General features: G+C 48.1%; 1 protein-coding gene across 2 annotated transcripts in view; it reads left to right on the top strand.

Moving 5' to 3' along the window:
- Positions 1-27,551, top strand: part of ZNF831 (zinc finger protein 831) — a 72,910-nt gene that overhangs the window by 22,891 nt on the left and 22,468 nt on the right. For both annotated transcript variants that reach the window (XM_048497980.1, XM_048497981.1), the window contains exon 2: positions 22,535-26,731. In XM_048497980.1, the coding sequence (XP_048353937.1) occupies positions 22,553-26,731 (4,179 nt within the window). In that variant the 5' untranslated portion in view covers positions 22,535-22,552. The remainder of the gene's footprint in view (positions 1-22,534; positions 26,732-27,551) is intronic.

Below are 27,551 nucleotides of genomic sequence, written 5' to 3' on the forward strand. Positions count from 1 at the left end.
GGACATATGGGGTGATGCGGTCCCAAAGGTACGAGGGTCCCAGGCCGCGCAAAGCCTTAAAGGTCAAAACCCACACCTTGAAGATGATTCGGAATTCAACCGGGAGCCAATGCAGCTGTCGCAACACAGGCTGGATGTGTTCTCTGAAGGCGCCTCCTGTGAGCAGGCGTGCTGCCGCATGTTGGACCAGTTTTAACTTCCGAATCAAACGCAAGGGAAGGCCGGCGTACAGCGAGTTACAATAGTCCAGCCTGGAGGTGACCGTTGCATGGATCACAGTGGCCAGATCCGCCTGGGAGAGGAAGGGAGCCAACCGCCGGGCCTGGCGAAGATGGAAAAATGCAGTCCGGGTTGTATGGGCCACCTGGGTCTCCATTGAGAGAGACGAATCCAGGTGGACCCCCAGACTGCGAACAGAGGGGGTCGGCGCCAATGAGACCCCCTCCCACACCGGCGGCTGGAAATCCCTAACCTCACCCCTGCGGTCTAGCCAGAGGATCTCCGTCTTCGATGGATTCAGTTGCAACCTGCTCTGCTGCAACCAACCAGCTACCGCCTCCAAACAATGCTGGAGAGCCGCAGGGGCGGCAACCGCTCCCCCCTCCATCAACAGAATGAGCTGAGTGTCATCAGCATATTGATGACAGATCAGCCCAGAGCTCCGCACCAACTGAGCAAGTGGTCGCATATAGATGTTAAATAATAGCGGGGATAGCAGCGCTCCCTGCGGTACTCCGCACTGAAGCGGGCACCTCCGGGAGGCTTCATCCCCGCACCACACTTGCTGACTCCGGTCCCGGAGAAACGAGGCAATCCACTGAAGGACAGTGCCCCGTACCCCGGAAGCGGCCAGGCGGTGGGTCAAAAGGTCGTGATCGACCATATCAAACGCTGCGGTAAGATCTAACAAAACCAGCAGCGCCGATCCGCCCCGGTCGAGTTGCATACGGAGCGTGTCTGTGATGGCGACAAGAGCGGTCTCCGTCCCATGCCCAGCACGGAAGCCGGACTGGAAGGGGTCGAAAGCCAATGCGTCATCCAGGAAACCCTGAAGCTGCTCCAACACCACTCTCTCAATTACCTTCCCCAGAAACGAAAGATTCGAGACGGGGCGGTAATTGGCCAGATCACCTGGATCTAACGATGGTCTTTTCAAGAGTGGGCGGACCACTGCCTCCTTCAACCCATCCGGAAAGACCCCTTGCTCAAGGGAGCCATTGATGATGTTCAACAGATGGGGTCGTAGCTCCGCCCGGCAAGCTTTTATAAGCCAGGAGGGGCACGGATCCAGAGGACAGGTAGTAGGTCTAACAGCAGCCAAGGCCCTGTCAACAGCGGCTTCGGAGAGCAGGGAGAACTGGGCCAAACTTGGGCCCGAAGACGGCAAGGGAGCCTCCAGTTCACTAATTGTAGATAACGTGGCGGGAAGGTCCCGGCGAAGCAACGTGACTTTATCTGCAAAAAAGCTCATGAATGCCTCACAGCTAATAGCCAATCGATGATTTGTAGACCCTTCCGATAAGGAGGTCAAAGACCGAATTATACGAAATAATTGCGCCGGGCGGGAGCTAGCAGACGCAAGAGAGGAGGAGAAGAAAGCCCTCTTCGCCTCCTTCGTTGCCATCTCATAGGCCTTCATAAACGTCCTATAAGATGTTCGCGCAGCGCCGTCGCGAGATTTCCGCCACACTCGCTCTAGTCGTCTAAGCATCCGTTTCATATGGCGCAGCTCCTCGGTATACCAAGGAGCCTGCCGAACACGGGGGCGAAGAGGACGCCGGGGAGCAACAATCTCGATGGCATCGGAGAGCCGGGAATTCCAGTCCTCCACCTGCTCATCAAGTGTACCGGCGGGTTCAGGGTCCCGCAGAGCATTCAGGAAACCAATCGGATCCATAAGTCTCCGCGGGCGGGCATAAATCAGCCCCTCGCCTAGACGGGTTTGGCGTGGCAGGGCCATCCGAACCTTCAAGGCGTAATGGTCAGACCATGGCATTCTATCCGTAGAGGATATGACCATATTAACCCCCAAACCAAAGACCAAATCCAGCGTGTGGCCGGCCTCATGAGTGGGGCCAGAACTTACCAAGGAGAGGCCTAGTGCCGCCATGGATGACACCAGGTCCGCAGCCACTGTACATGAGGCGGTGTCGGCATGGACATTAAAGTCCCCCAGAACAATAAGACTGGGGAACCGCAATGCCCAGTCCGCCACCACCTCCAGCAGCCGCAGCAGGCTGTCCCCTGGTGCGCTAGGCGACCGGTACACCAGGAGGACCGCCATCCTCTCCACGGCCAACCACTCTAGGCCGACACACTCCATGCTGGCAATCTCTGGGATGGGGGCCGCCCTGAAGGGAATGGAATCACGGATGAACATCGCCACACCTCCCCCCCGGCCCTGTGTTCGTGGCTGGTGGAGGCACGCGAACCCGGGTGGCGTGACTTCGCCTAAGGCGACGGTTTCACCCTCACGCACCCAGGTTTCAGTGATACAAGCCAGGTCCATCTGTTGGGCTTCGAGATAATCTCGGAGCACAGCGGTTTTATTGTTGATGGACCTGGCATTGATCAGCACCAGCGACGAAGCAGAGTAACCCTGAACTCTGCCACCGTCGTCTCTTGGGATAGGTCGGAGGTCAGAAGGCGAACGAGCATGACCGTATCTTGTTCGTCTTCTATCATATGGCCGCCGCCTACCGCTATATCTACCCCGTCCCATCAATACCGGGATCCCCTGCCCCAAAGTAGGTGCCCCCATTGTTCAGCCGCTCTCCCCAAAACCTATAGCCTCGCTAACTACTACCACACCAAGCAGGCAGACCAACAGGAGGGTCTGTCCCAGGCAGGGCTGAGCAGGCTGGCTGCCTTGGGCTGCTGGTGGAACTCCTGTTGTAGCTGCCTTGCCAGGCCCCACCTGCAAGGTGTTCCCAATGGGGTGGGTGGGGAAGGACTCTCACTCCCTCCCAGTTGCAGCAGGCTGCCGCTCACCGGAGGACTTCTGCTTGGCAGGCAGGCAGGCAGGCAGACCAGCAGGAGGGTCTGTCCCAGGCAGGGAGGAGCTGAGACAGGCTGGCTGCCTTGGGCTGCTGGTGGAACTCCTGTTGTATGCCAGGCCCCACCCCACGGAAGTGTGTTCCCAATGGGGTGGGTGGGGAAGGACTCTCACTCCTTCCCAGTGGCAGCAGGCGGCAGCTCACCCGGTGGACTTCTGCTTGGCAGGCAGGCAGGCAGGCAGACCAACAGGAGGGTCTGTCCCAGGCAGGGCTGAACAGGCTGGCTGCCTTGGGCTGCTGGTGGAACTCCTGTTGTAGCTGCCAGGCCCCACCCCCTGCAGGTGTTCCCAATGGGGTGGGTGGGGAAGGACTCTCACTCCTTCCCAGTTGTGTACAATTGGCCAACTTCTAGCATGACTTTAATTTGCTTCACTACCAGAGCAGGACAAATTTGCCAGTGAGCACAGCTTTGGCCAGGACATCTTCCCTCTGCCCACAGCCACCCTACCTAGCTTCACTTTGCCACCCATGCTTTCCCCCTCACCCCCCCTTTCATGTTGCTGGCTCCTTCTGCTTCTCCAAATACTTCTCTGCCAGGCTTGACTGGTTTGCCCTCAGCAGGGTATAATGCCATAATGGCAAACCTATGGCACTCCAGATGTTGATGGACTACAATTCCCATCAGCCAATTGGCCATGCTAGCAGGGGCTGATGGGAATTGTAGTCCATGAACATCTGGAGTGCCATAGGTTCGCCACCACTGGTATAATGCCTTAGATTCTGCCCTCCAAAGCAGCCATTTTCTCCAGGGGTCACTTTGGTCATTTGGAGATCAGTTATAATAGCAGGAGATATCCAGGTGCCCCCTGGAGATTTGGCAACAATATAAAACTGTATGCAATGGCTTAAACCACGAACAATGTGGGTAATTTTATCCACAGCATATAAATACACAATTTTATAAGCAATGATTCATATGATGTGATTTTCACAACTTTATGCATTTACAATTTGTACTGACATGAGTACAATCATGTACAAAGTACATTTACAATTAATATCAAAGTAAGTACAAATATGCACAAAATGATGCTTCATATGTAAGTTTTTGCTTCAAAATAAACACAAAAGGTGGGGCTAGTTAGCCTCCGGTATTGGTTAACCTCTTAACAACTATGCCACTCTGACTCTCAAGGGTTGTGGGTTGCTGCTGGCTCATTTGGCTGGGGAGGGGGTGAATTTAAAAGCATGATTTGGGGGCCTTAGAGTGACTGAAGGCAACAGAATCCCCCCTTCCCCTACATCCTCCTTTTATGGTTGCCACTATTGGAGGAAACTGGCAACCACAGTGGGCGACCTGGCAATCCTAGGCATAGTTAAGACCACCCCTGAGGATCAGGTAGTACCGTGTTTCCTCGAATATAAGACAGTGTCTTATATTAATTTTTGCTCCCAAAGATGCGCTATGTCTTATTTTCAGGGGATGTCTTATATTTCTGTATTCTGTTCGTCAGGCATGCTTCCAAACAAAAACTTTGCTACGTCTTACTTTTGGGGGAATGCCTTATATTTCGCACTTCAGCAAAACCTCTACTACGTCTTATTTTCCGGGGATGTCTTATATTCGGGGAAACAGGGTAGGTAATGTGGAATACCTCTCCCTGAGACTCTAGAGCAGAGGCGTAGCTCCAAGGGAAAAGGGGCGCGCAACGCACTGGGCATGTGCCCCTGTGGGGGTGTGGCAAGGGTGTTCCAGGGGCGTTTTGGGGCAGGGCGGGGGCGGAGGACGCATCAGTGCACCAGGCGCTTTCCCCCCTCACTACACCTCTGCTCTAGAGAGCCACTGCCCAGATGGTGGACAGTACTGACCTTAATAAAGAGTCTGCTCAGAATAATGTAGCTTTGTTTGTTTGAGATGTACGTGTATTTGTTAGGGAGTCCATGATGGCTTTTGACAGATGGGCGATTGGGGTGTTGTTCCATGGCACTGCAGCGTAACCTATTTATTAGAAACATTTCTGTCCTTCCTTTCTCAAAGCCTCATTGCAGCTAGCCGCAGAGCTGAAAAACCAGGACCGTAACATAAAAATAAACACATGCACATTTACTAAAAAAAGCCCGATTATATAACAGATAATACCCACGCCATGATCAACACATTCAAAAATCTGATTCAGAAAACAAGTGTTGATTGTCCCTCACTCCCATTCAATTTGACCCTCACATTCTCTACAGGTCCCCTGGAGAAACCAGGTTTAGCAGACTATGCTGAGAGGGGCTGCCGTATTTTCTCTAGCACACTGGACAAAATTCAGAAAGCCCGATTTCTTGTTGACAGCAAGGGGGCAGTGTGGTGTAATGGTTAGGGTACTGGATCCATTGATCTCCCTCCCCCATTAATGCCAGCTGAGAGGTGGGCAGAGCAGCTCCTGCATGGGTGAAAGAAAGCAGGAGGAGCGGAAGACCTGAAGCCGGCAACAGTAACTAGCACATCCCTCAGACTTAGGTCACAAAAATAGTGGCGTAATTCGGTTTCTTCTAAGGGGCTTTTCAGGCAGCAGGAGGGATTTTGAATTTTCCTCCTGCCTGCACTGCGAAGCCCCTGGAGATGGTGTGGTTCTGCCTTCGCTATGACATCTCTGGACACTACACAGCTCCCCTACCCTCGGCCAAAATCTGGATTGTCCTGTTTGAGTTTTTATGTTCTATTACCTTTTTAATTGCCTCTATTACAATGAGATTAACTTCTGAGTAGTCTCAGATAAATGGAGAAGCCACCTTAGAAGGCTTGGAGGAGCTGGGATAAGTAACAGAGGGGCTATCAGTAGTTCTGTCCTTCTTTGTGACTCTTTGTATTGATGAAAAGGATCTGCATGTGTTCTGATGTTGTGAAATCAAAAGGTTGGAGGCGGAAACAGCCTAGCGTATCCAGTGAGTGCCAGCAGCTGATACTGTAATTTGTGCCTACGTTCGGGTGACCTAGTTCTACTGTACAGTGGCCTCTTTCCTACAAAAGCACTCAGCAGAGTTTAATATCTACTAGCCTCCTTCCCATGGAAATTGCTCTTCCATCAAAGGAAAAGCCACCTCGACTCAAGGACAATGTTGAACTTCATTGTGTGGAACGGTAGGAGACAGGCTTTGATTGCAAATGCTGAAGGATGCATTTGTTGGCTTGAAGATTGGCAAATAGTGGTTCATTATACATTGGCCGATTACGGAGAAGTCATCTGCTGGGTGATGGGAGCAAATTTCTTGCATGGATGTATTTCCTCAAGCCCCGCTTTTACTTTCTATTCTCCCTGCGGCAAAGCAAGACCACATCTAGCACAAATGTAATTTTGCTTTGTAGCCAGAGTGGGCAGAGTTGCCAGTGAACACAGCTCTGCCCCAGACCTCTTCCCTCTGCCCACAGCTAGCCATCCTAGTCTCACCCCTCACTCCCTCGCACTGCTTTTCATACTTCCCACTCTGCCTCTTTAAATGGTTGTAGCGATACTTGGATAGGAACAACACAAGCAGAGTCTTTTCCTGGCTCCACCCCACCTTCCCTGCTGTGCTTCTGCCCTCTCCATTGATCCGGAGGGCTTTTAAAAAACTTTCTTTCAGACAAGCTTCTGTTTTAAATACAAGCCTCTCTCTTGGGTGTCTGCAAAGGAACAACACAAGCAGGGTCTCTTTTTGCCTCTACTCCACCTTCCCCAATCTGGGTCTGCCCTCCCTGGTGGTCAGGAGGACTTTTTACAACTTTGTTTCCAACAAGAGTGTATTTTAAAACAATTTTCCTGGCTGCAGCAGTGACAAGGGGAGAGAGGGGGGGGGGAAAGGGAGGGGGATTTGAAGAAAAGTTTAGATTGATACCCCCCTTTCCTATAGGAGACTCAAGAGTAAGGTGACCAGATGGTCACCTTTGTGAACTGGGATGGGCGGGTGGCTGCGCGCGTGCAGCCGCAGGAGCGCACAGCCTTCTGGGGCGCTCCCGTGAAACGGGAGCACCCCAAAAGGCCGTGCGCTCCTGTGGCTGCATGCGGGAGGCTGCCACACTGCCTTGTGCCCCAGAAGGCAGTGCGGCAGCCTTCAAAAAACCGGGACACTTGAAAAAACCTGCGGGACACGGGACAAATTGTTTTAAGGCAGGACTGTCCCGCCAAAAGCGGGATGTCTGGTCAGCCTACTCAAGGGGGCTGACAATCTCCTTTCCCTCTCCCCTCTACAAGCTGCACCCCCAAAATCTCCACATACTTCCCAACCCAGTGCTGGCAACTTTATTCATGCTCCCAGCAAGGTCTGGAAAAAGGTTCTTGATACTTGACCACCACAGTCTCAGCTAACGCAACAGGCTAGGTCCCAGGAATGAAGTGCTCTTCAGTTCCTGACATCTACGGCCGGCCCTACCACCATAAAGTTTTGTAAACAGCGCTCTTATGTATATGAGGCTCCAGGAGTCCAAACACGTAGGCTGGTTCCCGCCTCTCAGCTATTCGGCAGAGTGAGATTTTACCAGATGCCATTTCACAGATTAAGCCATTTTGTAAGCATTTGAAAAATTGGTGACAGTGAGACAAGGAACATAAAAGAGGCTCAGTGTGTTCGTGCTTTGGAAGTGAAGCCCTGAACATGCCTCCTGCATATGAGTTGTTGCCAAAAGATGAGGAATCTCTCAGCTGACTTGAAACTGCCTGTGTTTGGTTTTTTTTAAAAAAGAGGCAATTGGGCTTTTTCGGGAACATTTTTTAATGAGTTTGGGATGTACTTGTTAGGGCCTGCTACACTTGCCAAGATTGGAACAAGGACTTAGTGGCACTGGAACACAGTTGGATCCACAGAGTGGGGACTTTGCACAGGTCCCGTCCCCATGGCGTAGTGGTTAAGTGCTTGCACTGCCACTCATACGGTCAGGAGTTCAAGCCCGCTGTGGGTCAGATATCCTGGCAGCTGGCTCATGGTCAACTCAGCCATCCAACCATTCCTTGGTCGGTAAATGAGTACCTAGCACAGTGGTTCTCAGCCTGGGGGTCGGGACCCCTTTGGGGATCGAATGACCCCTTCGCAGGAGTCGCCTAAGACTCTCTGCATCAGTGTTCTCCATCTGTAAAATGGATAAATGTTAGGATTGGGGGTCACCACAACATGAGGAACTGTATTAAAGGGTCGCGGCATTAGGAAGGTTGAGAACAACTGACCTAGCACATAGCTAGGTGGTAAAGAATAGCCGGGGAAAGCAATGGCAAACTACCCCACAAAGCCTATGAAATCACTGCTCGCAGTGGTACCCCAGGGTCGGATATGACTGAAGGGGAAACTTTACCTTTTTTATTTCCCTCAACCCAGGATTTTTGAAAATTGCTAAACCAGCAATTCTTTTGCAAAATCCCAGATTGGAGCCACTCTCATGGAAATGGCCAGGCAGGAGTCACTTTATTTCCCACTCTTCTACCGCACCATCCACAGTTAGGGAGAATCCCCCTAGAACAGCAATACGTTCATTATTGCCCTGCCATTGCAGGGAAGTCCCTTTTTCTTTTTCTTTATTTTGCATGTTGCACATGCGCAGCTATGCAGCTGCAGCTGATCGTATTGTAGGATGAACAGCCTGGTTGTTGAGGTTCATTTCTGTATGCCTGTGCAATTACACCTGTGTTGCAGGAAATTAAAAAAAGCAAACTCAGATTGCAAAAAGCAACTCAGATTGTTTCCATGGTCTCCAATCACTGCCTGCATGTCACGCATGTGAACGGGAAAAAGGAAAGTGGATTCCTTTATACCAACTTCAACCCATTATACACATGCTGTGTGGAATCTACCTAGTACTGAAAGATATGAGGCCAGCCAAGCCTAAAAAACAAGGACTGTATATATAGGGATACAAGGCAATGAGGTATAAGCAGTTAGTTTGAGTGTAATTTCAACAGATACTTCATAAACCGTTCATAAAGATTGTTCATAAGGATATATTGTGGTTATTTAACTGGATAGAAAGGTAATAAACACATATATTATGAGAGCATGTCATAAACATTGTCCATGAGGCACGAAACCTGCAATAGTCATATTACGTTCCAGTCAGTAGAAAGAGTCAGTATCTCCAAAAATTCAGTGAATCAAAAATATTAAGATGAGTTGTGGTAGTTGACAGCAACAGCTCCAGCAAGTGATGAAGAAACTACGGCGACAGCAGCCACATTCACAGAACGCGTTGCGCGCTAGTCCACGTTTTCAACAGAAATTTCTTCAGTGCGTTCAGGTAATTCTATTAGAAATAGCTGCATAAATATAAACTGTCATTTTAGATGTTATTTTAAATTGTGTTGGACATTATATATCATACATCTTTGTAGCAATATGGTAACAGTTGCTTTCATAAAAGCAGCGAAATAAAGAAACAATTTGCTGATATTTGCTGATCTGTTTAATATGGAATCTACCTAGGACAGTGATGGTGAACCTTTTTGAGACCGAGTGCCAAATTGCAACCCAAACCCCACTTATTTTTTGCAAAGTGCCATCCCAGCAATTTAACCGGAATGCTGAGGTTTTAGTTTAGAAAAAACCGGCTGGCTCCCTCTTCCTCCGCCCCACCCGCTCGAGCAGGGGCCAGCCTGCACTAGTCTCCAGCAAGTCCCGCGCACACCGCTCTGTGCCTCTCTAGCATCTCTGCCTCTTCTGCGCCCCCTTCCCCCGGCAGCAGCCACCCGGAGCACAGGCACCAGGTCAGCCAGCCGAGTCCTCCCTGCTCACCGTGGTGTACACATGTTGTGCTCAGTGGCCCAGGCCAGCCTAAATGTGTGTGTGTGTGATTTTCCGCCCCATGACAAACTCTGTGTGCGCCTGCCCACAGAGAGGGCTTCGAGGGCCACCTCTGGCACCCGTGCCATAGGTTCGCCATCACTGACCTAGGATGTGTAGATGGGGAGAAGTGCATTCTGGGAACAATACAAGGAAACAGCATCTGAGGATACCACCAGTATCTATGCACTGAGCGTTTCTGTAATTCGACATAGTACATCCAGCAAAACATCCAGCACATAAAAATGTTGCGAGCAAAACAAGGCAAGGGATGGGGAAGGGTTTCTTTCAACGCTTCTGCACACTCTTTTTTTGGTAAAAGACCCCTCCCCTTCTACTTTACGAATGGATTGACAGCCACGTGAATAAAAGGACATTAATATAGAATCATAGAGTTGGAAGAGACCCCAAGGGCCATCAAGTTCAACCCCCTGCAATGCAGGAGCACATCATCAAAGCACTCCTGACAGATGGCCATCCAGCCTCTGTTTAAAAACCTCCCAAGAAGGAGACTCCTGCTTCCCTCCATGTTGAGATAGGCCCTTTCCTAAATTGGCTGAAAGTGGCCCTGTTTTCTCACTTCTCCATTTTGCTAAACAACCTTCACTTCTTCTTTACATCAAACTGATCCTTTTATGATTCCGTGTGCCTCCGTGACCCTAGTCACTGTGTGCGCGGGTGCTTGTTTCAACCAGTTCTATATATTTGTCTTTTGAAATCTCATCTTTAGTGTCTTGGATAAGGAGTTTTTGTCCCTTTTTTGGTTTACTGTGTATTTTTGGTGCATTTAACAAACAAAGCTCTTGTTTAAAAGAAGACGCACTTGCCGTTTGAAGTATAACTTTATACAGCTCCGTTTTAGCAAGGTCACTTCTATTTTCCCAGTGGCGGGAAGTCCACATAATTGGCTGTGGACTTTTCAAAGCCCGTGAATCGTTCTGCATCTCAACCATCAATCGTCTTTCCCCGCAATAATAGCCATCTGCCTTATTGTGGCTTATCTGAAGTGTAAATAGAAGATGTCGTGCTCTGATCTTTGCTAGAAAAACACAGATGTATTGGTCTCGGTGCAAAGCAGAACTGTAGATGTCGCCAAGTACATGTGGGATTGCAGAATAAACCGCACCATGGCTTCACACTCAGATGAGAACGCTTTTATTTTGTTATTGAGGAATGCTATTTGCCTAGGAAACAATGAAAAAAAAATAACACTGGTGGCTAGAGGGAACAGAAAAGCCACAAGGAAACATGGGCTGGCAAGGGATGTACCGTCCTCAGTGGGGAGTTTTTCTTCTTTCTGTTGCTGTCCCCCCCCATCCCCACCCCCAACCAGGCTGTAATTAATAGTGCATGCAAATGCAAACACTCCCCAACCTTTCTTTGCAGAGCCGAGACCACAAAGGGCAAGAAGTGAAAAGGCAAAAGGCAGGAGAGCTCAAAGGGCAAGGTCTCAGCAGTGGGTTTTGACCTTTAATCCACAACTACCCATGGGGTAGCCAGGGAAAATCTGGCACCGGGCAGAAGGGCTGTGGGCAGGAGTATGGAAGGGCCACAGAGCCAGCTCCAATGTCACATCACTTCCAGTAAAAAAAAGAGAGAGAGAAAGAGAAGACGCACAGGTAACTCTAGGAATTGCTGGAAACTCTGTGGTAAAATCATAGAGTTGTTGGTGATTTCTAGAGCTACCGTTTATCACTGCTGGTATTTTACCAGTGTTGTTGTTGTTGTGGTGGTGGTGGTGGGAATCCCCCACTCTAACCAGGGGCTTGGCAGCCCTAGCCACCCACCAAGCATGCACTATTATCACTGAGTGCTCCCCAAGCTTTAAGGTTGTTTTTAAGGACCGAAAAATAGCACTTCAGACACGGCAGCTCCCCCCCCCCCCCCGCCGTGATGTACATCAGTGAGGTATGCATATAATACGCAGATCTCAGACAGACATTCAATGAGACCTTTGTGCCTGAAGGCCATAAACTAACTCCCCGGTGTTAGGTGTGATCCTTGGTTGCTGTCCGTGCCATTTTTAAGGGCCCATGGTAAAACTGAGGATCTTATCCTTAGGATATAACGTTTCCAACCTCCAGGTGGATCCTGGAATTCTCTACGTATTACACATGATCTCCAGCCTACAGAGGTCAATTCCCCTGGAGAAAATGATCAAAACACAAATGTATCACATTACTGCTGAGCTGTTCCCCGTTCCTTGGAGCTCCCCAAATCTCCAGAATTTCCCATATCAGAGTTACTAACTCCATTAGGGCAGCATGAGCAGTATACAAATATCTTCTTCCGCTGGCTGTCAGAAGCCATTGCAGGTAAGGATTAGGGACCCCCAGTGTTCTACATGTGCCACCAAAATGTCTGAATACTACTTAAGATAGATGACACTACCTCTGGGCAGGAATGCGGCCTTGGTGGAGGGTTGCTGAGTTAGATCGGGAAGACCCAGGTTACCGGGTCTGCATTGAGATGAAATATTGTGCGAGGAGGGAGAAATTGAGCATGTGCCACACTGGTTGCCTATTTTAATTTAAGCATGATTTCAGTTTGCCTGGGTGCTCTTGGGCCAGTTGCTTTCTTTCGGTCTCAGACTACCTCACAGGGCTGTTGTGGTAGCAATGAAGTGAAGAAGAGGACAAACTCAGCTCCTTAGGGAAGGACATAATAAAAAATGTAGCAGATTAGATTCGCAGTGCAACCCTTAAGAGAGTTACTCCAGTCTAAGCCCAGTCATTCATTGCTGTGTCTGGGTCAAACCCAGTGGTGGGATCCAAAAATTTTAGTAACAGGTTGCCATGGTGGTGGGATTCAAACAGTGGCGTAGCGCCAATGGGACTGGGTGGGGCACGACAGGGGCATGGCCGGGCATTCCGGGGCGGGGCATTAATAATTTCTCTGGTCCTGTAAAAAACTCTTACTGTAAAAAAAAAAAGTTCCTAATTTCCAGCTGGTATCTTTCTGTCCATAATTTAAATTCATTATAGCAAGTCCTATACTGCGAACAGAAACAACGACTTCTCCTCTAATTGACCGCCTGTCAAATACTTAATACTTTCAAATACTTAATTTTGTTTCTAGAAATCAAAAGAAGGATACTTTCCTTAAACGAGGAACTTTTATTTCTAAAACATGTTTTTAAAACAGCCCAACAGGGAGAATTATCCCGTTTTCTACCTTCGCTAACCAGCCACATAGGAAACAACAGGACTTTATGATTTTTGGACCTAATGGAATTTCTAACGGAAAAGCAGACCCAATTAGTAACCCCTTCTCGGCACACACAAATAATTAGTAACCCACTCTCGGGAACTGGTGAGAACCTGCTGGATCCCACCTCTGGTCAAACCCCAAGCCAGCATCCAACTTCCTGGTATGCCAGACAGTTTGTTGTACGAAATGTAGATCTGAGCTCACGCTGTAGATGTCTGGGGTTTACAATCTATCAATGCCTTGCTTCAATGACTCTTTTGTCCCCTAGAAACACAGATCCTATGTAGAGCCAGCGTGGTGTAGTGGCCCAGAGTGGCTATGTGGCTAGGAGCAGCAGTGGCGTAGTGGTTAAGAGCAGGTGCATTCTAATCTGGAGGAACCGGGTTTGATTCCCAGCTCTGCCGCCTGAGCTGTGGAGGCTTATCTGGGAAATTCAGATTAGCCTGTGCACTCCCACACACGCCAGCTGGGTGACCTTGGGCTAGTCACAGCTTTTCGGAGCTCTCTCAGCCCCACCCACCTCACAGGGTGTTTGTTGTGAGGGGGGAAGGGGGGATATAAATCCGAACTCCTCTTCTTCTATGTCTAATCTGGAGGACTGGGTTTGATTCACTGCTCCTCTACATGAGTGGTGGATAGGGCTCTAATCAGGGGTGGGGTGGGGGATGAATGAGAACGGCATAAGTGAGAAGTCAGAGGTGGAGGCCAGCACACGAGTCCATTCTTTAGCTCCAAACAAGCATTCTTGTTGCACAAAACACTTTTCCAAATCTCTTTTGGGCCTAGATTGGCAACTGCAAGGTGGGAACAGATGTTAGCAACAAGAAGTCAGAAGCCTCTGTGAATGGACCCCAACACCAGGTTTGATTCCCCACTCCTTCACATGAGTGGCGGACTCTAATCTGGTGCAATGGATTTGTTTCCCCACTCCTACAGGCGAACCAAACAGAGGGATTGATTATAGTTTTCTTCTTACTCGAACAGAGGCAGACGGGCCACAATTGGTGTGAAAGTTGAGCAGGCAGTATTGAAAGGGGAGTTTCTTTTAACTATAAGGTCTAGCCAGCCAAACAGTGGAGGTGATCCCATTTTCAGACACTGGAATTAGACAAGAAAGGAAAAACATAATATGAGAGAGCCAGTGGGGCATAGTAGCTAAGAGCAGCAGACTCTAAACCAGCCATTCTCAACCAGGGTTCCATGGTACCTTGGGGTGCTGTGAGCATGTCCCAGGGGTACCGCAGCAACACTACCGCCCCCCCTCATTTTTGTGGTGTCTCCCACCGGCGCCAGCAAGGACATGGAGCTGGCCCATGGGGCAGGGCCTGCCACAAGGTCAGCAGCCACCCCCCCGTGCTTCCCTTCACCCTGGGAGGGGAAGGTGGGGTGTGTGGCAAGTAGGGGCAATGGGAGGGGACGGTGGAGGGTGGCGGCAAGGATACCGTGAGATATGAAGAGTGAGGTCAAGGGTACCCTGACCTCGAAAAGGTTGGGAAACACTGCCACCGAGTTCGATTCCCCACTTCTCCACATGAAGCCTGCTGGGTGACCGTGTGTCAGTCACAGTTCTCTCAGAACTCTCTCAGCCTCCCCCCCGCCCCACCTCACAAGGTATCTGTGGTGGGGAGGGGAAGGCAATTGCCAGCCACTTTGAGACTGCTTATGGAAGAGAAAAGTGGGGTGTAAAACCAGCTCCTTTTTTCTTCAACCATACTGACTTCAATCCTACCTCGGACGCAGGATTTGAAAAAAAAATGCACATGAGAAAGGAAGATATGTTAACGAGGGCTCCACGTGAGTCTCTGATGAAATCAAGAGTTGTTATCGTCTGAAATGCAGAATAAAGAATTGCTAGTTCTACCAGGCTACGATATCTGCTCAGCTTGTGATTTATAATGCTTTTGAGAATAACCCCTAATGAGAAACGAGTAAAGAAAATTGCTGCAGTCTGGTTTCACATCTGGAAGTTAGTAAATAATGTAAAAAAAAAATATGGATGAATCAGTTGCCTTTCTCTGAGCAGCCTTGTGGCTCCTTTAAAAATACTTCCATAGGTATTTTGGGATTCATCTTCTCATGTTTTATGAACCGCATTTTTTAACGAGTTTGCTTGGGCCCAATTAAAGTGACAACCATGAAATCTGGAGAGACATATGTGTTTTATGAAAGGGTCTTCAAAGAGTTATAAATTAACTCATACCAGTACTAGTAAATTAAGCTTACGCTTCACAAGGGATGGAAACGAGTTCTTGACCACTACCAGAAGGTAGTGTCTTTCAAATCAAAAGCACGAAGCAACGGACCTCCCAAATGCCAGAATGTGCCTTCTCTTAAAATTGAAATTTTTGGCTCTATCATGAGGTACATGTATTTCTGGATCCAAGTTTTTAAAGTAACATACACAACAGAGCAGCCCTAAACAGTGTCCGTCGACTTTGAAAGTCTCAAGAAGGGTGATGTTTTGTTTTGGATCATAGTGCAAATGTTCTATTTCCAAGCTTTTCTAATAATCAGTGTGACTTGGGTTACAAGAGTACCAAATTTTATTTGTCTTGGCATGACTCCTAAACGACAGCAAGATGGGTGACAGGCAGGGCCCATATTATATTTATCAATCCTGTCTCATTGTATAATCCAGTGGTGGCGAACCTATGGCACGGGTGCCAGAGGTGGCACTCAGAGCCCTCTCTGTGGGCACGGGCAAATAGAGTCCCCCACACACATCTAGGCTGGCCTGGGTCTCTGGGCTCAAATATTAGCATTAAACCTAAGACCTAGTTTTGGGGAAGCAGTGTAGGTCACCCTGTCAAGCGCTGTTAAACCCCACTGATTTTCAGGCGAGGAACTAAAGTGCAATCCTTTACTGGAGAGTAAGCTCAGTTGCTGGTAATGGGGCTTGCTTCTGAGTAAGCCCTCCTAGGGTCGTGATTTATTTATTTATTTATTTATTTATTATTTGATTTCGTATACCGCCCTATCCCCAAAGGGCTCAGGGCGGTGAACAATATAAAAGCATATATAAACATAAATATATAAAAGTTTAAAATTTTCATTCTAAAACAGTATCCCACGAACCCATATGCAACCCTCCCAAGAAGAGTGATGGGTCCCGATGATGTTAGGGACCCTATACAGCAGGGGGAGGATGAAAGCAGGGCACCCTCAGCGGCTGGTCTCTCCGAAGGCCCGGTGGAACAATTCGGTCTTGCAGGCCCTACGGAACTCTCCAAGGTCCCGCAGGGCCCGGACAGCTGGTGGTAGAGTGTTCCACCAGGCAGGGGCCAGAGCCGTAAAGGCCCTGGCCCGAGTGGAGGCCAGCCGCATCATTGAGGGGCCAGGGATCTCCAGTAAATTGGCCTCTGCTGAGCGCAGAGGTCGACTCGGGACATATGGGGTACGGGCAAATTTACCTATTGGAAGAGTTGCATGGTTGCTTCAAAGCAAAGTCACCAACTACCACCAAGCTTACTCCCGAGTAACGCATGCCTTGGAGCCAACCGTTTTTTTCTAAACTAAAGCCTCAGTATTTGGGTTACATTGCCGTGTTGGCACTTTGCAACAAATAAGTGGGTTTTGAGTTGCAATTTGGGCACTCGGTCTCGAAAAGGTTCACCATCCCTGGTATAATCCTTACTATCAGAAAGGGGAAGGAGGGTGGAACCAACAACTCAGGGGGGCAACAAGATACAATGGACCCATGGCAGCCTCCGCCAAAGTCTGGCGGAACTTTTTAGTCTTACAAACCCTGTGGAATTGAGTAAGATTCCGCAGGGCCCTGACATCAGCTGGAGTCCCAAGAACTTTAGTCTGTTTCATGGCATGTATATATATATATTGCTGGTTTAAAATAAAAAAAATGGAAATCGACAAACCTTTCTCGTGTTTTCTGCTAACACAAATAAGCGAGCCAGTGTGGTTTAGTGGTTAAGAGAGCTGGACTCTAACCTGGAGAACTGGGTTTGATTCCCCACTCCTCCACTTGAGCAGCGAATTCTCATCTGGTGAACCAGATTTGTTTCCCCACTCTTACATTTCTGCGGGGTGACCTTGGTCTAGTCACAGTTTGTTCAGAACTCTGTTGTGCAGAGAGCAATGGAAAGGAGTTTGTAAGCCGTCTCCTTACAGGAGAGAAAGGCGGGATATAAAACCAAATTCCTCCTCCTCCTCCTCCTTTTCCTAGCATTTCTCCTTGTCAGAAACAAAACTTCATCTTAACTACTGTGGAAGTCAGTTTTGGATTTGGAGCTCCAATTTGTTCTTTTTAGGTGGAGATTCCTGGGCGTTTCCCCACTTACCTTTGCTGCCCTTTGCTGCACACTACTCTCAGCGCGTGGCATCTCTGGCACGCGCCCAGACATCCCCACGACCCTGCGCGGGGTCATCAAAAGGTGCCGGTTTGAGGAGCACCAGGGATGTCGTGCACTGAGGGGGTGCGAGAGCGGCAGCGTCGGGGCGGCTGCATTGTCGCCGCCCCTGTAGTGGGGAGTGCCGGGGGACCCCACGCTACTTGAGGAGAGTAGCGCGGGGCTTAAGATAAGTGCGGAAAGGGCCCCTGATCACTCACTCTTCCCTTTCATAACTAACTAGCGGAAACAGGCTGGGCTCAAGATATGAGATTCTGCTACTTACGCTGGGATTGGCTTGAATGATCGGTTGCACAATCCTGGTTTACCTAGGTGGTAAAACTTCAGGCTGAAATTGAGACTCAGGAATGGTTCATCATCCTTCCTGCCGTTAGAAAATGAGCACAGAAGGAATGAGTAGAGTGGGCAGGGACCTTTTCTCCTTCTTCAGCTAGTTTTGTTTACTTGCAGGGAATCTTTTTTTTTCTACGGAGATAGGTTGTCAAATTTTTTTAAAAAATAGGAAAACTATATATTGCCAGAATCGGCCAGACAGTTGAGTACAACAGGGCACTTTTTTTCGGGCTGAAAAGACACCCAGGATCACAGGCTGCAGAGAAAACATCTTGAGGCAACCTTTAGCAAATGGCAGCAGGGAGAATCCCTTCAGCTGCACACAAAATGTAGGGCTTAAACCGAAGGTGAAATTGACCAGAGAACAGCACGGTCTGCTGGGGGAAAGCCTCTTTCCCCCCTCTGACACCTTTACCATCTGGACAGCACGCCAGCAGCCTCTTTGGGATGTCCCTCCGACGTCTTCTTTTGGGTGTGCGGAATGCAAAGAGGCAGTCACCCAGTGGTGGGATCCAAAAATGTTAGTAACAGGTTCCCCTGGTGGTGGGATTCAAACAGTGGCGTAGCGCCAATGGGGCTGGGCGGGGCACGACGGGGGCGTGGCTGGGCATTCCAGGGGTGGGGCATTCCTGGGCAGGGTTGTGGCAAGGATGCAGCCACTGCGCCGGTCCTTGGGTGGGAAACGAATGCACGCAGGCGCAGGCTGCCACGCACGCCGGTGCACCTCCTGCTAGACTGCTTCAAGTTCTGCGCGCTACTGCTGAGAGGAGGGGCGTAACTAAGGCAAAAATCACATTGAGGCAAAATCAACACCAATTAAGTAACCCCCTGCGGCACACACACAAATAATTAGTAACCTACTCTCAGGAACCTGTGAGAACCTGCTGGATCCCACCTCTGCAGTCACCTCTTTTTCAGACATCCCCTGGGTATCATTTTTGTGCTGAGTGGGAAGAACCTAGATGTTGAATGCCACTCAAATAAAAAACCTTTTCACCTGATGATGGAAGGATAGCAAGGAAGGACCAGGAAGGAAGAGCATCCCAAAGTCTGGGAGCCACCACAGAGAAGGCTGTCTCCTGGGTCCCTACCAAATATACTTATGGAATGGAGAGATAATTCTCCCCAGATGACAGGGACTTATCAGTTGATGTTTATTTAACATCATGCCACAAAGCGATTCCACTGCTCATTTCCACGCATTCAGTCTCTATGAAATAGAAAGGGCTTTTTTAAAAAAGGCATTTTTTTGCAGCAAGAGAAAGCTTTGCAGAGACAAATGAAGTCTGACTTGATTTTTTGTAAGAACAATCTTATACTTGACTTATTGATCAACATGGAAAATAACACGCACTCATGAGCCTCCAAAGATTTGTCAGAGCCAGGACATACCCGGAAGGCAAGCTGGTTGCTCATGTTGGGTTTTCAATATTAAGTTAGTAGCTATCTGTTGGGATTATTATAGAACTCTTATTATAAATGCAGAGTTTGTGCAAATAAAGAAACAGAGTCAGTTGGTTTAAGGTTAACAAAGTTTACTAACTATAAAAAGTTGGGAAGGGTAAACTTGGATGCAAAACAAGAAAATATCTTTCTAGCTGGCTAGTTACTTTAGCTAGCTACTTTGCTGTCACATGGCTACAATACTACTCTAAAGAGAACAAAGGATGTGCAGAGAGAAAACAAAGGATATATACCTACATCCTACCTGCAGTCCAGCATGTATCTCATGCCAGCCTGCTTAACCAACAGGGGTCAATTACCTGGTCACTGACTTCTGACCTCACTAACTAATTAGCATTCACAACATTAACTCCTTCATTACTGGACTGTGTGACTAGCACCTGCCAAATGCCAACACTATCCCTATGGAGATTAGGGAAGCAATTGTAGAAGTGTTACTAGTAGTTATGAATATATTTATTACTGTATGAGAGAAACACTTGAAGGTGCATTGGGGCATTATTGGGATACAGACCCATAAGTGTATATTATATATTGTAGACTTGGTACATTCACAAATATGACTGCTAGCCCTTACTGTATGCAAATAATTGCCTGCTTGGTAACTTTAGTTGCAACCCCCCATGGTAACTTTAGTTGCACCCCCCCATGGTAACTTCAGTTGCACACCCCCTTTTGCTATGGCAGAAGACCTCTCAGCCATCAGCTCGTTGGCAAGTTGGCAGCCACAATTTAATCAAGGGGGGGGGGGATAGGCATTGTGTCCATTTCTTAATCACAGAGTTTTAGGGGAGTCCTAGGGTGATGCACCAATGGGATGACATCACTTCTGGGTTGGCACCAGACGTGACATCTCAGCATCGGTATGGTATTCTATTTGCATCTCTTGGGTAGCCTAGGCCACAATCTGTTTGTAATAGCTTCTTTGGCAGGAAGAACTTCAGGATACGCAAAGCAGCGTCACATCGCAATATGGAAAACACCGGATGGTGCAAAACAAGATAGCACCAGCTTGCTCCTGCAAAGACAGAATGGCCTGCATTAATTGAAATCCTGCTGCTTTGTACCATCATTGGCACTAATTATTACAGCTTTTGTTAAAACCTTTTGCTGTGTTACTGCAGGGATTATCATTAATTCAGTTTTTTTTAAAAGGGAAAGGAGTGAAAGAGAACAGCCACAATAAAAGCTTTGAAAATTTGTCACACTGCAAAGAGCTCAGCTCATTCATAGGAACATCATGTACTGCAATTCTCCACCCCCACCCCTCCACAGTGTGCTTTACTCCTAGCATATTTCAGTGCCTTCTACCAAATAACGCAGATGCATGGACATGCAGGAATGAAAGACTCTGTCAGTAACATCTGCCTGTCACCACTCATGAGGGCTGCTGTCCCTGGAACTATTACTTAGGAGTGACTCATTTGTGAACAATTTTAAGATTCCAGCCTTGAAATAAACTATGACTAGACCTGCAGATCAGCGCAGCAATACATTTTGCTTGACATTCCTTTTGGAGGGGGCTAGCTTGGCGAGGTGGTTAAAAGCAGGTGGGCTCTAATCCGGAGACAGGGGTTTGATTCCCCACTCTTCCACATGAGTGGTGGATTCTAATCTGCAGAATTGGGTTTGTTTCCCTGCTCCTGCACATGAAGCCTGCTGGGTGACCTTGGGCCAGTCACAGTTCCCTCAGAATTCGCTCAGTCCCACCTACTTCACAAGGTGTCTGTTGTGGGGAGAGGTAGGGAAAGGAGCTTGTAAGCCACTTGGAGACTCCTTACGGTCGAGGAAAGCCATCAATGTTAAGGGTATAAATCCAAACTCCTCCTTTTCTTCTTCTGTTCTTAAAGACTCTTAAGACCCTGCAGCCAGACGGACAACAGCCTTATGTATCTGTAGAGGAAGTTTCTTGACAAAGACCCAGCCACATGCGTGTTCCCCTTGGATGTGATCAGACATATCTTTCTTCCCTGGGGAAAAATCATGCCTCATCTTACTAGTCCAATGACTATAATAATTCAAATACATTATGCAGTGTGTATCGCAATTTATATTGCTTGGAGATTTCAGGGAGGAGTGCTCTTTTCACCAAGGGGCAAGGGAGAGGCTTCAATGCAAGTACTTATCCAACTATGGCTGGGGAAATCCCCTTGCAATCATGTTGATTCTTTTTGGGTGGGAGCGAGAATTGGCAGTGGGGGGTGGGATCTGATTCGAAAAGGCACAAAAAGCATCATATTTACAATGATTATCTTTGTATATCGATATATTGTTATTACGATATAATAAATTAAAAACGTTGAAATAGTGAATCTGAAAAGATTCCTTGACCACCACCTGGCCACTGTTTCCATTCTCCAATGGGAAGGGGAGCAGTAATGGTGGGGCGCAGACCACCTGGAACAACAGGGTCCCCATTTTGGAATCCTTTCCAGATTTCCAATCATCAGTTTCCCATGCTCTGTTATACATAAACTGTTTTGTGCCTCATTTGTCCCAGCACACGCAGGCGGTAAAAAAGCAATCTGGCAGAATGAGGAGGAAACAGGAAGGAATTGGTAGGCATGTATGGCAGTGCGAGGGACTGGGAGGGGTGAAGCTAGGTAGGCTGGAGGAGGGAAGATATCCAGGGCAAAGCTGTGCTCGCTGGCAAATCTCCTGCACCCCGCCAGCAAAGAAAATTAAAGATGCACTTAAAGCGGTGTTGCTTGGCACGGGGAGAATGAATATTGAAAGTGGGGCTAGGGGAAATACATCCATACAAGAAATCTTTACATGATGGACATTTGCCCTGCTACGTGGCAGACACCTTGTGCATCACGGGCCACAGTTAAACTTCCACACTGTATTGCCGAAAGTTTTCATGGCCGGAATCACTAGGTTGTTGTGGGTTTTCCAGGTTGTATGGCCATGTTCCATTGGCATTTTCTCTTGACGTTTTGTCTGCATCTGTGGCTGGCATCTTCAGAGGATCTGATTCCTCTGAAGATGCCAGTCACAGATGCAGACGAAACGTCAGGAGAAAATGCTGCTGGGACATGTGTCACACGGCCATATAACCCGGAAAACCCACAACATTCCACATTGCAGCTCAAGATGATTTCTGAAAATTGTTGTTTGGGGGAGTTCATAATTTCCCCTCTCATTTGCTCCCTCTCATCCAGATTATATTTGCTCCCTCTCATCCAGATTATATTTTTCAACATCCTGCAAAATAAGAGTTTAGATACTGGTACTGCGATGGTGTTAATTCTTAACACTTATTTAAGCATCCTCTTCTATAGTGAACGTTGTCAGATATGGCCTGTGATAGTTTTGAATGTGGGAAAGAGACAAATTGTTGGTTTCTAATATAACTGCTTATATGTGTGTCTCCTACAGATAACTGGACGCCGAATTATGCACAACGTCAAAGAAATGGATTCCCAGAGACTTCCTGGTCCCCAAGTCTCACCCGAAGACCAGCCAGTTCAACTCTCTTGCCTTCAAGCCATACCAGCAGCATCAAATTTCTTACTGAGCCCAGTGATTCTGCAGCCAGAACAAGCACATTCCCAGACAATATACCTGAAAGCCCTTACTATTCCTCTTTATCAACCTATCCAGTCAGAATGCCTTCAGCCAAACTGCCAGATGCCTGCAGGCCAAACTACTTTCAACTTAAAGAACAGTCAAATGCCTTTAATCCTGAACCCTCTGGTACATTCGGAGGGAACTGAGCAACTTCAGGCCTCCCCTCAGAAGCCACCCCAGGCAATAAACATAATTGGTAGTTTACCGGTTTTGCCACAAAACTCTTCTCCCTGCACACCACTTGGCAGCCCAGGGAAATCTTCCAAAAGTGCTGGGAAGTATCTTTGTAAGCACTGTGGACGCGATTGCCTCAAGCCAAGCGTTCTGGAGAAACACCTGCGCTCACACACCGGGGAGAGGCCTTTCCCGTGTACCACGTGTGGCATCGCGTTCAAAACTCAGAGCAATCTGTATAAACACAGGAGGACCCAAACTCATGTCAACAACACGAGGCTGCCCTCAGAGTCTGAAAGCGGCAGCCTGTTAGAGGAGAGCGAGAAGGAGGCCGAGAACGCTCAGATGACAAAAACCAGCGATAGGATCAGCGATTACCCAAGGGCAGTTATTAAACAAGCCATGTCAGAGTCTACAACTGCTGTAGCCAGTGAGAAGCATCTACCGACTGCTTTGTTACCAGCAGCGAATGCTTTAACTGTCGTATCTGAAGACCACTTTGGGGCACCTGAGAACCCCCCACATGGAGGGGGGAACGAGAGTGTCCTTGAAAAAGACACCATGAAAGATCTTGCCAATCTACTCCAGAGAAGGAAAGTGCAGGAACAGAGGTCTCCGATGGTCAGCCAGCATTCTCAGCTGCAGAGGCAGCAGGCCACGTATCCAGAGAGGCTGTGGGATAGCAAATCTCCAGACTACAAGCTAAAGAAATGCGAGAGCACCGACTCAGGGTACCTGTCACGCTCAGACAGCGTGGAGCAGCAGATGCTATCCCCCAGCCCACTACACAGTCTTTGTGAGCACAGCACAGAGTCGGAGATCGATGCCTCCATGAGCGATCTCGGGTGCGCAGCAGCAAATCTTTCAAAGGCCGATGTGGCCGAGAAAGCAACTGGAAGCTTGGGGTTAGAAAAGAAGAAGCTCGAGGAGCACATTTCTAAGCTAATCTCTCAGAATAAAGCGGTGGTGGACGACACTCACCTGGACAACGTGAGGCCCAGAAAAACAGTCTTGTCCAAGCAGGGGAGCATTGACTTGCCGATGCCTTACACGTACAAAGACTCGTTCCATTTTGCCATACGATGTCTTGACGTCAACAGGAGAAAGAACTTGTCCCTTTGCCCCTCCAAGTCCACCTTCACGCCGGTCGAAAAAGCCAAACCGTTGTTTTTTCACTCAGTGCCCACTCAGTTCTCCACCACCATAGACTGTGTGCCTGTCACCAGGAGCAACTCCTTGCCTTTCGTTGAGAGCACCAGGAGATTTCAGGACCGAGGGGACAGTTCGCCATTCTCGGCTTTCTCACGAGTGCCCCCAAACACGAGTTTTTCCGGTCTGTCGCACAGCAACGACTTTGGTGTGAGTGCGGAGGCTTTTCCCACCAGCCATCCCCGGGCACTTGTCAGACAGGCGGCAGTAGACGACTTGCCGCTTGGGAACGTGATGGAACCGTCGCCTTCTTCAGAAGAGGTGAAAGGCACCCACAAGACCGAAGCCAGAGTCGAAGGAGTGAACACAAAGTATAAGAAACCCAGCCAGAGGAAAGTCAAAATGTTCTCTCAGGACAAATGGCAGGTCTACGGGGACGAGACGTTTAAGAAAATCTACCAGAAAATGAAAAGCAATCAAACAACAAAGAAACAAAAGGGAAATAAGGTAACCGATGTTTCAAGTTGCCAGTCTGATACCAAGGAAGTTGCTAGTCATGAGAGCATCACTGGGTCTAGAAGTGGCCAATGTGCGTTACCTAAGAATCTAGTTTCATCTCCAGCAGCTGCTCCTGCTAAGTTAAAGACTGAAGAGTCAGAAGGAAGCTCCATTGGTGGTCGGATATCACAGAGTGCATCCTCTCAGGAGAGTTCGGGCAGTTCTTTGGAACTGATGGAGACATCCTTTTCAGCCAGTGATGGAGAACACAGTGGGATGCTTAAAACGTTTTCTGACTGTAGATGCAGAGGAATGTGTGCATTCAAAAAAGATCCCAATGATGACAACCAGGTACTGTCTTTAAGTGCTAGGTGTCAATTGAAACTCCAACTTCACCAGGCCTCAGGCGAAGAGAGGACTAGCTTGCAGAAGTGTGGTGATAAATCAGAGGAGATGTGTAGACAAGAGTATATGAAACATGTGCCAGAACGTGAAGATATTTCACTTGTCAAAGGGGAAGCCCTTGGCGGGAAGGAAAGCTGCTCGCTTGCACAAGGGGGCTTACCAGTACCTCAGGGCACCTGTGGCCAACCTGACCAGGAATCCCAGAAGTTGCCTTCGGAGAGGAAAAAGCTAAAAGTGGATGAACTGAAGAGCAAAGAGAGCATGTTAAACACCAGCAGCGGTCCTAACCGTCCAAAGGAGAGCATTTTGAAATTTCTAGATCAGTTCAAAATTATTGACGTCATTGCTCCTGTTTCAGTAAAACATTCTACCAGAGAAAAAAAGCAGAAAGTCACAGCAGACATGAATTCATTAGGCAGCAGTGTGGAATGCAAAGAATCTGTCCAAAAGCTAACAATGAGCTCAAATGATAAGGATTATATTGCAGATAACATAGTGAGTGTTACTGCATTTTCGTTTTCCGAACAACTCAGGGCTGAGGTGACAAAGGAATACATCTGCAGTTCCTATTCTTTTCATAAACTATCAGAACGTACCAGTCCAACGATAATAGGGACACAAATGTTACCTCAGAAAGGAGACGTAGCAACAACATCTTCATCCATTCAGCCACTAGCAATTCCCCATCTAAAGAAAAATGAGTTTCTCCCTAAGTATCTTCTCAAGTATCCACAAGAAGGAAACATTAGAGATGTGTCACTGATTCCTCCAGGAGAGTTGGACCAAAAGGGATGTATTTCACTGCCAATGACTTCCACCGGTTCTGTTAACCTTTCCCATAATAGCAATTTGCTGGGTACCAGTTCTGCAGATGTCCGTGTGTGCCCTTTGCAACTGGACCTGAGTCCTCCGACCAGAACAAAAGAGCTAAAATGGGATGCTCACCCAACATGGAAGTCTCTTGTAGCTCGTTCACCAGCAATCCTAGAAACAACCAGCATCGCAACCAGGGTAGACGAGAGACATCATAACCTCCAGAGTGCTTGGCAGAAAGAGAAGGCGAAAGAAGTCTTGACAGGAACAAGAGACAGGGACAATTTTGGTGAAGTGCCAGAAGGTTACGGGGGCGCCGTGGTCTGCTCATCCTGTGCAGCAGGAAAGAAAATATGTTTCACAACTATGTATGCAGGAAGTTTTTTAATTTCTTCAGACATGACCGAGAGGAATCCCGCCCTCAAGTTGATATGCTCAGGGAACAGTTCGGTAATATCAGTCTCCTCGCTGGTTGAAAGGGCAGCTTTGTGTGGGAATCATGACAACATCAAGAAGCTGGAACCAGACATTAGCTCGTTTTCACGGTTGCCCGCCTCTTCGATGGAGAGTTCCAGGTGCCTTTGCCATTCTTCCGACATGCTTTATTGCCACGTGGTCTGTACCCCGCAGAAGGATGTTTGCACACTGTCCAAACTGAGCAGGATTTCAAATATAGGGAATTCAAAAATCCATGGGTCCAGCATATCCTTCCCTACGCTCAGTGCTGAACCTCGGTTGACTTGGTGCTGTTTAACCCGGAACCTCCCTCTTCCCATTGAGCAGAAGGAGAAGAAAGATTCGGCATATTCTTCCTTGCACACCTGCAAAAATGAAAAAGCCGACTCGAAATGCTGCCGGACGTTTTGCAAAACGAAACTCGCCAGGCAGGCTGCTAGTGAGGGCTCAGCCAGTGGAATTGCAAACACACCAGTGTCTTTTTTCACTGAGAGTCAGCAAATACAAAAGGTAATGTCATTCTCCTCTTCCTATCCAAACTGAGGGGTGTAAATTAGAATAAAACTTGGGTGATCTGTGAGGACTTGTGAGGGGGAGATCTGATTCCTTTATTTCTTCCTTTTCTCCCCCTGGCAATACCTGAAGGCTCTCCCTTTTCCTTTTCTCCCAGCCATCAATCTACTTACCTTTTTCTCTTCTCCCTTTCTCCTTTTTCCTCCTCCCGCCCCAGCTTTACCTTCCTTCCTTCCTTCCTTCCTTCCTTCCTTCCTTCCTTCCTTCCTTCCTTCCTTCCTTCCTTCCTTCCTTCCTTCCTTCCTTCCTTCCTTCCTTCCTTCCTTCCTTCCTTCCTTCCTTCCTTCCTTCCTTCCTTCCTTCCTTCCTTCTACCATTTTTTTCTGCCCTCTCTCCCTGCCCTCTCCCCTTCTGTCTAAGATGAGCAAAGTAGCTTGGGAACTGCCTAGCTGCGAAGATTGCATAGTGTATTCTTGTGAGATCTTGATGGCTTTCTTTTCTCAAAGCGGCACGTGCTGCTTTGATTATTTTAGGGGTTTTCACTTCTCCTCCCAATGTACTTTTAAACATATTTTTCAAAAACAGCCGGGGCTTCCCCAGACCCGTAGAAAAGTGCTCCCTATCTCTACATGTTCCTGCTGTGCAGAGATTTTGATTCACATGTTGAGGCCATTTTTCAGAATCAGATTTAATGATGAGAAAAATCAAGGTTGAATAGTATGTTCTTATATTACTAATAGATGGACAGTTTTTGGCAGTCATGCCTTTAGTATTTGCAGATTTTTTTGGAGTGGTAGACAATTGACCCCTAAAACTT

The sequence above is a fragment of the Sphaerodactylus townsendi genome, linkage group LG05 (assembly GCF_021028975.2).
Source record: "Sphaerodactylus townsendi isolate TG3544 linkage group LG05, MPM_Stown_v2.3, whole genome shotgun sequence".
NCBI lineage: Eukaryota > Metazoa > Chordata > Lepidosauria > Squamata > Sphaerodactylidae > Sphaerodactylus > Sphaerodactylus townsendi.